Consider the following 8,610-nt stretch of genomic DNA (forward strand, 5'->3'; position numbering starts at 1 on the left):
TGTTTTCAATCATCGTTTTGTTCATTGTTAGTTGAATTCATTTGATTATTGTTACTGTTGTTAGTGGCATTTGTCTTTGTTGCATCAGTCTCGTTGTCATTCATGTTCATATTCACATTCTCATTCTGATTTTCATTAATATTGAAATTCAGTGGTTTACTTAAATTCGTAGGAATTTCGCCCACATCATCTGTTGCATTCGCTGCGACTGAGCATGACAAAATTTCAGCGCTGGCGCCGCCCATAGCGCCTTCCATTTCCAATTCAAGCTCACTAACTTGATTTGTACCAGTTAATTGTTCGCCAATAGTTGGTGGTGTTTCGTTACCGTTAACATTGTCTGATAAAGCATTTATTACTACTTCGGCTGCACCCTTTCCATTTCCATTTCCGCTCGGCACGCCACCATTGGCACCTTCGCCATTTTCAACTTTAGCCAGTTTCGGTTTGAATGTATTGTTCTCGGCATTGAGCACATAGTTTTTAAATGGATCGCCATATTTCGGGATATTATTAACGGCTGCTGTTGCTGCATTATTGCTATTAGTGGCAGCTCCGTTAACGTTTTGACGCATGCGTCTTTGCTGCGTGCTAAAGCTCGGACTTTCGGAACGTGCGCGCTGCAATTGTGGTCGCGTTGTACCATTCGCCGATTGATGGCTATGTTCATAATCACGCGAACGCCCAAATTCAAAACCATTTTGCCAATGTACATGTACATTTTCGTACGAGGGATCTTCATAGCGATGTGTAGTAGTTACATCACATCGACTGGCTTGCTCAGACTCACGCAGACGATTCAATGCCCGCGGTCGCATGTTGAGGTCGCGTCTCAGCGCCGCTGCTGCTGCAGCGCAGGGTGCATGCATCTCGGCATTGGCAGCACTGAAACGCACCAGGTCATGCGGCATCATATTGCCGAGACGTGGAGTGTAGTAAGGATTCGACATATGCGTGGCAGCAGAGGCGGCGTCACAACCGCCACAATCACGAGAAAACATAAAATTGAAATCGATCACCTATAGATGAAGAAAAATGTGCTTCAATGTTTCGCGGCCAATTACTAAAAAAAAACTCTTTCATACCTTACAATCTGGTCCCTGTCCAATCCACAATGGTAGCCACTTGTTAACCAAAAGCCATGTAGACAAGATTTTGAGATGCGATTCAAGGTGCCAGAATTGGTAGAGTCTCTGAGCTAGTCGTACTTGCCTTTGTAGTGGCCGCTTGTTGCGAAGTGCTCGAGTTGGCTGCCGCTTTTTTAGTAATTGCATTCTTGATGGATAGCGCCTTCTCCGCTGCAGCATTAGTGGCACTGTTCGAGGCGCCAGTTTTATTGGAATTCAAACCTTTTATTTTTGGTATGGCCCCTGTTTGACGATTACTTGATGAACTGGCGGCCAAATCAATACTGCCACTGCCATTACCGCTATTATTATTACTACTGCAGCTCATGGTTAATGGCCCAGCCGAAGCAGAGCGCGGCTCCCGTTCTCTGGCGTTGTTTGGAAGAACTTGCGTATTAAGAAATAAAGTTCAGTACTATTATATTCAACAATTGATAAGCCAAAAAAAAAGACCATCTCACCACCATTGAATTGCATGGGTATTTGTTGTCCGGCGGCGGCTGCAGATGTTGTTGCCATGCCACTTCCAATACCTACAGAAGCGCGATATATATTGCTCATACTTTGTGCATTTTCTCCTTGCAGACAGCTAAAGAATGATGAGGCGCTATTCTTAACATTACTCGCATCCTTTTGATTGCCGGTTGTTATAATATTCGCTGTTGCCGAAGGGCTATTTGCTACTGGGGGCGTAGCGGTGCAAGCACCATTTATTACAGGCGCATTAGCAACAGATGCGCTGGTATTTAAGCGGATGTGACCAACAGTGCCGAATTGCGAGTGCCCAAGAACGGCATAATGTCCACCAAGATTGTAGTGATCGATATTGCCACAAGAAGAGCTCAAATGACGCTCGATTCGTCCAATGCCATGGCCGATGACATCCAAACGACCATAGACACGTGCTCCACTACCTGTATTTCGATAGATTGGCTCATCGCGAATCTGTTCATAAATATTTTCATAACGCATGCTGGGTTGGTAATTGAAATTGTAGTAATTGTGCGATTCGGTGTCATCGAAACTACGTTGTCGTTGACAGTTGTTGTTGCTGCCATATAGAGGAGCAGCGTTGGCTGCAGTGGCACGTGATGGGTTGAAACGATTGGCTTAGGGGAGAATAAAAATTCTTTAATAGGAATATTTAAATAGCTTTCTATTTTTTACCTCCTTGCAAGTCAATATGAAAATTGCGACGAAAACCCAAACCGGAGCGCACGGCACGCGGCACATCATAAGCTGGTGATGTCGTGTTTGTGCGATCATAAAGATCATTTCTATAACTTATATTTGGTAAAATCCTTTGCTGGTTATTGTTGACATTGTTAAGATTATTAATGTTAGGTTGTATGGCGTTAACATCTGCTTGAGGCAATTCATCAGCAGGGGCAACAGCATTGACACCAGCGCCAGCACCAGCAGCAGGAGGAGCGGCAGCGGCAGCGGCAGCCGCAGCATTATATTGCTCAAGGGATTCATAGATGTTTTCATAGTGTGGATGATTTTGTTGTAGTTGTTGTTGAGAAGCATTGTTATTAACATTGTTGTTTAGATTGATATGTGCATCGTTACGTGAGTAACCAACAGCACCTTCGACATTGCTGCCCTCAGCTTGACTGTTTTCATCATCTATGTTTCCACCGGCTGCTGAATTCGCATGGCTAAAAATATATATATATAATTCATGGTTGAGCACAATGTTTTACTTCGCAATATGAAAAATAAATGAGGATATACCGTGCCATTGCACCCTGCTCTTCCATTCACATGGNCGCATGGCTAAAAATATATATATATAATTCATGGTTGAGCACAATGTGAAATATAAATGAGGATATACCGTGCCATTGCACCCTGCTCTTCCATTCACATGGGCTTATCTATCATACATACACCCGCGTAGCTGCGACCGATAGTCATCGAAGCAGGCAATATGCGCCAGGTGTCAGTCTCGGGGCAGTATACCTAAAATCAAAACAATTAAAAAATTTAATATGATCAATAACACTTCATTTACTACATTTATATGCTTTCCTATTCACATACCTCGACAGAACCTAAATTGGAAGTACCATCATCACCGCCAACCACAAACAATACACCATCATGTGCCACAACGCCNTATTTATATGCTTTTTAATATGCTTTCCTATTCACATACCTCGACAGAACCTAAATTGGAAGTGCCATCATCACCGCCAACCACAAACAATACACCATCATGTGCCACAACGCCAGCATTGCGACGGCAGAATGCCATATCAGCCACAGCATGCCATTGATTTGTCTCAGGATCATAAGCTTCTACCGATTTGCGCACCATGGGCCCATCATGACCGCCCACAGCATATAGTATATTATTAAGCACACCAACACCAGCGCCAGAACGACGTGCAGACATATCGGCTACTGGGCACCAAATATCTGTGTCAGGATTATAACGTTCCACGGATGATAAGCATTGGCGTGAAAAACCGTCATAGCCGCCAACGGCGTAAAGTAAGCCATTGACAACACCAACACCTACAGAGCTACGTCGAGTAGACATAGATGCGATAAGACGCCAGAGTTCAGCCTTGGGATCAAATACTTCCGCACTGCTGAGACCTGTGGTGCCATCAAAACCACCGACAGCATAAATACAACCGTGCAACACGGCGACACCAAGTGTTGAGCGTCGTGCCTCCATGCTGTTGCAAGTGACCCATTGATCGGTAGCGGGATCATAAACATCGACTGTGCGCACACGCAATGAACCATTAAAGCCGCCAACAGCGTAAACTTTATCGCCTAGTACAGCTAAACCGGCACTACATTCGGGTAAAAGTAAGCAGTGGTTGAAAATATAACAGCTATAATTTATTTTTCATAGTTGCAAAAACCCTTACCGACAGCGCCTATTCGGCATTTCGGCTGCCTGATACCACTTCTCTTCGCGTAAATCGTAACATTCTACCGAACGTATTGCTTTGGGTGCTTGTCCACCTATTACTAAGAGTATTTTCGGCAAACCAACTGGCTTTCGTGGAATGGTACGTGCAGATTTGGTGTCATTCGGTAGTAGATGATAAGTCAAAGCTTCAATTATCAAATTTTTGCATACGATATTCCCATCTAACAATGGCTCCTTATCCACGCGTTGAGTTATGTATTCTTTGGAGAGAAATGGCAACCGTACATGTTCCATTAAAATTGCGGTATATTGCTCTCGCATAGTCGGATCATAACGTATCCATGATATGACACATTCGTATACTTTTTCTTCACTTGGAACACAAATGCGATCGTTGCATATTAAACTAGTCACTTGTTCGTGATTCAAATTGAGAAATTCATCGAATTGAATTACTTCACTGTAAAGTGCAAATAATTTAGTTCAGTAAACATTAACATAGTTTTATATTATACTACACACTTGAAGTGTTGTTCTATATAAGTGTCTGCATAGTTCAGTAAGTCGACACAGCCGTGAATATCTGCGAATTCCCGTATACCCAAACAATTGCTGGCATCCAATTGTGTTTGTAAATAATCGCAACATGCTTCACGTACATCGGTTAGCTGCAGCAAATTTGCAGCGGGTAATAACACCTGCACATTATCCTCATTAACTTCCACTGTAGATGTATAAACGTATTCAATGAGCAATGCAAGAGCACGATGATCAACGCCTTGTAGTGTTATGCGGCCCTGCCGTGACTCCTCAAAGCCAGTGAACATGGCATAAAAGTAGGGACTACAGGAGGCAAGTACCATTTTGTGTGCAGGAATTTCAATATCATCGGCCACCAAAGTTACATCGCAGAGTAAGTTTTGCCTAAAATAAAAAAGTTGGTTAGGCAATTAGTGGATTTTTAATGTTTTTTGCAAAGCAAAATGATTTAAAAATCCTATTGCATTTTTTGTGGTTGTTTCAAAACACGACGGGAGTTGAGAGGATCCTTATATTAAGTGATAGTCATGCGGCACTACTTTCAGAAACTTTCAGCCTTTGGGGAAAATCCCCATTGGTCCTGAAGTGTATAGAGAAGCCCAATGCCCTAGCTGAGAATATTGCTATACATCTGATAACAATTTGAAACTTTGTAGAAAAGTTCACCAAATTTTAGAACAACAATAGACTTTTTATTAAGAATTTTAAGAAAAATTTTAAGTATAGAGTTTTATAATCCATTAAATTCTAGCTTTATAAAGTACAAGTTTCAGGTGGCTAAGAGTTCGCGTTGATGTTTGATAATTTTTTTCGCCGATGTTGTTACTATTTTCTTCCATACAACAAAAAAATTGCTGATCTGTATGAAAGAAAATTCGTGACACGGTCAGCAAAAAAAAAAGATGTATTAAAAATCCTCACGAATCCTCCAGTTGAAACTTTCTCTTAATTATGCTAGAATTTAATGGGCTATTTCATAGATACTAAGAATTTGTCTAATAATCCTTAGTAAAAACTTTGTTATTTATGTAAAATTTAGGTCAATTTTCTACAAAGTTTGAAATTTAGGCTAATATGGTTTCTGTTAGATAATGAATTGAATTTTTATAAAAAAATAATAAACATTTTTGTATTTTTTTTTTTTAATTTCAGACTTTGTGCAAAAATTATGAAAATTCTGCAAAGTTTGACCCAAATTTCTAACTTCCTAATCAGCAACTTTAGACAAAATTTTGGTATGCAGTTTTCTAGCCCATTAATTTTTAGAAGTGCAAATTACAACTTACCGTGGATTTTTGGCATTGTTTTTTAGTTGACCGTGTTCCGCATTCTTTTCATACAATTATAAAAAAATATAATTATATATCGAGCCCTAACCGCCAAAATAACGTAAGCGACATTTTTTTTTCAAAATTTTCTTTTTGATGCAGAAATATTCCTAGAGCATATATGTAGATGCATTTCTGCATCAAAAAGAAATTTTTGAAAAAAATGTCGCTTACGTTATTTTGGCGGTTAGGGCTCGATATTNGCCAAAAATCAACGCTAAGTCCTAGGTACAAAAACTACAAAACTGTGTACAAAAATTTTGTCTAGATATGCTCAGTAACAAGTTAGAAATTGGGTCAAACTTTGCAAAATTTTCATAATTTTTGCACTTATCCTGAAATTTCGATCTACATCGTGTTTGCTAAGTAATCAACTATACGTTCATATAAAAATAATAAACATTGAATAAACAAAAGAAAAGAAGCTAAAACTTGCTAAAATGTCGCGTCCTTGAAATACAAAAAGCAGCAACAAACTAGTAATCCAAAATTCACTTTTTGATTGATAAGGATGCAATTCATCGAATTATAAGCCCCGACATCGTTTTGTGCAATAAACGATTTTAGTTAGTTACGTTTTTTTTTTTGCGTTTCAGCGACGATGTGAGATAGAGCCTTTATATATTAAGGCAACAATATGTATGTAGGTATGTACATATTTCTGGTTAAAGCCTATGCATCAGTATCATTCGCAAAATTTGTTTGAGGAATATTTGATGTTGTAACGATAAAATCAAATCGTACAATTTCGCAGTGAGTGGAAAGCACGTTAAATAAGCAGCTTCTCTAATTTTCTAAGAGGAATAATTTACATATATTTTAATTTAAATACGGAACATATTCTTGCGAATTTAATAAAACCATACTTATCATACCATATAATCTCGTGTATTTTTAAACTGACTTAAGAAATATGCTATCAATACGGTCTTTAAGCGACTTAAAAAAAAGTAGGTTATCAACTTGTAGGAATATTTATTTTTATGTACATTTTCGCTGAAATGCAAAAAAGCTGTAGATAACTAACTAAACTTTCAAGTTAAGAAATATTTTGCTGTCGTATAGGGTATTTTGTCATAATTATAAACAGCAAGTGGCAAAAATAAAACACGATGTATTCTCGTTACGGGGCAGAAGCCAAGTTCAAGGTAGTATCAAGTTTGCATACGAAAGCGTCAATAATTATTTTTTACCGACTAATCAAATATTAAATTTAACCTGAGTGAGGTTTATAACACTCTGGAGCTTGCGCGTGGTAAAAAACCGCAGAGTAAATACTCACATGCATATATCTATGGTCATAAACAATAACAACCTTAGTCGACTTAAGAAAGAATTGAGTTATATATGCTATCGTATTCTGCAACTACTATTCGATGTGTATGTGAAATCCCCATCTCGCCAGCTAGGCTATTTAAAAAGTTATAGACGAACATATTTTGGTTTTCCCATAAGATTAATATTACAATCCAAATGATTAAAACGTTTCTTCTCGAATTCGGGGTTTTCGACTTAGGCGGTTATTGCTTATGGCCACAGATATATATACACATGTATGTATGTGCATACATTTCAAGTTATCTGCGCTGTATGAAATGATAGGCGTCGCCACTGTGCTTATCACTAAAAATATTGTTTACTATATAGTACATATGTATGTACATAATTCCTATTTGATAATGTTTGCTCATTGCAAGCTTAGTGCTTCTAAACACTTTTACTATTGTAGAAGCATGATGTTACATACAAAACAAGTTTTGCATGGCCTGTAGTGTACACGCATGTACATATGCACATACATATGTTGTTCAAACTAGCAAGTTAAGGAAATGAAAAGTTAACGTATTCAAACAAAAACCACAAGTACATACTTGTAACGCGCAATTGAGTATTTGTTTGTTTGCATAGGCATGCTAAGCGCGTACAACAGCTGCTACTAATTGTTAGCGGCGACAAATGCCGCCGGTATTACATCTTATGAACGACACTAGACGTTTTGTGTTTGCCAATTAACCAAAATCGCAAGGGAATTTAAATTGAAAATATAAATAATGCATATTGTATACATATACATATATGTATGGATGAATATTTTTTTGGCAAGGTTGTCTGCTATGAATATTAAAATATGCACAATTTGAGATATTCAAAGTATATTTTATTTTTTGCACTTACTTGCGCATTTCGTTCATGGCCTCGAATGAGCGTGTGGTATGTTGTTCATTATGATACTGGCCAACGGTGCGATCTTTGCCATTTGGGCGCTGAATATGCTTCTGGGAGCTCTCATCCAAAGAATTTTGACTTGCATAGCGTAGCAGGCAGCTATGGTTATACAATTAATAGTTATTAAAATCATACGTACGAAAATTTTAATATGCATTAAAAATGTGTAGATACATACACATACATATGTATATGTTTGTGCGCCGAAAAAACTAGTAAATGAAAGTTGTTAAACAACACCTTACCTGCCGCGCTCCATGCTACCTTCGGCTGCGGGATTTTGTATACCATTGCCATTGTTGCTGCCAACACCGCCGCCCACTCCGTGCCCACCAGCACTAGCACCTGAACCTGCTCCACCCGTTGGCTGATTGTGTCCCAAGTTGCTCATGATGCCCAGCGTGTATTTGGTCAGCAGTGCACTCAACGATATCATGCACTAGACACTTGCACTTAATTCCACTTGCTAGTGGGCCGCAAAAGCGGATTTTTATTA

General features: G+C 38.9%; 3 protein-coding genes across 3 annotated transcripts; all 3 read right to left on the reverse strand.

The window, feature by feature from the left end:
• Positions 1–5: 5 nt before the first annotated feature.
• On the reverse strand, positions 6–950 carry LOC108380745 (ring canal kelch protein-like). The gene has a single exon (XM_017637140.1). It carries the CDS (start codon positions 948–950, stop codon positions 6–8), a length of 945 nt encoding a protein of 314 aa, XP_017492629.1.
• On the reverse strand, positions 814–2,897 carry LOC108380747 (ring canal kelch protein-like). The gene is made up of 5 exons (XM_017637142.1): positions 2,865–2,897; positions 2,295–2,788; positions 1,589–2,236; positions 1,086–1,514; positions 814–1,019 (listed from the first exon to the last, which is right to left on the reverse strand). The coding sequence occupies exons 1-4, from the start codon at positions 2,888–2,890 to the stop codon at positions 1,168–1,170; spliced, it is 1,515 nt and encodes a 504-aa protein (XP_017492631.1). The 5' UTR covers positions 2,891–2,897; the 3' UTR covers positions 814–1,019; positions 1,086–1,167.
• Positions 2,898–2,993: 96 nt separating this feature from the next.
• LOC108380746 (ring canal kelch protein-like) lies at positions 2,994–8,604 on the reverse strand. The gene is made up of 6 exons (XM_017637141.1): positions 8,360–8,604; positions 8,064–8,213; positions 4,543–4,944; positions 4,016–4,480; positions 3,289–3,937; positions 2,994–3,092 (listed from the first exon to the last, which is right to left on the reverse strand). The coding sequence occupies exons 1-6, from the start codon at positions 8,548–8,550 to the stop codon at positions 2,994–2,996; spliced, it is 1,956 nt and encodes a 651-aa protein (XP_017492630.1). The 5' UTR covers positions 8,551–8,604.
• Positions 8,605–8,610: the final 6 nt, after the last annotated feature.

The sequence above is a fragment of the Rhagoletis zephyria genome, unplaced genomic scaffold (assembly GCF_001687245.7).
Source record: "Rhagoletis zephyria isolate East Lansing unplaced genomic scaffold, Rhagoletis_zephyria_1.1 Rzeph_scaffold_20228, whole genome shotgun sequence".
In the NCBI taxonomy this organism is placed as follows: Eukaryota; Metazoa; Arthropoda; class Insecta; order Diptera; family Tephritidae; genus Rhagoletis; species Rhagoletis zephyria.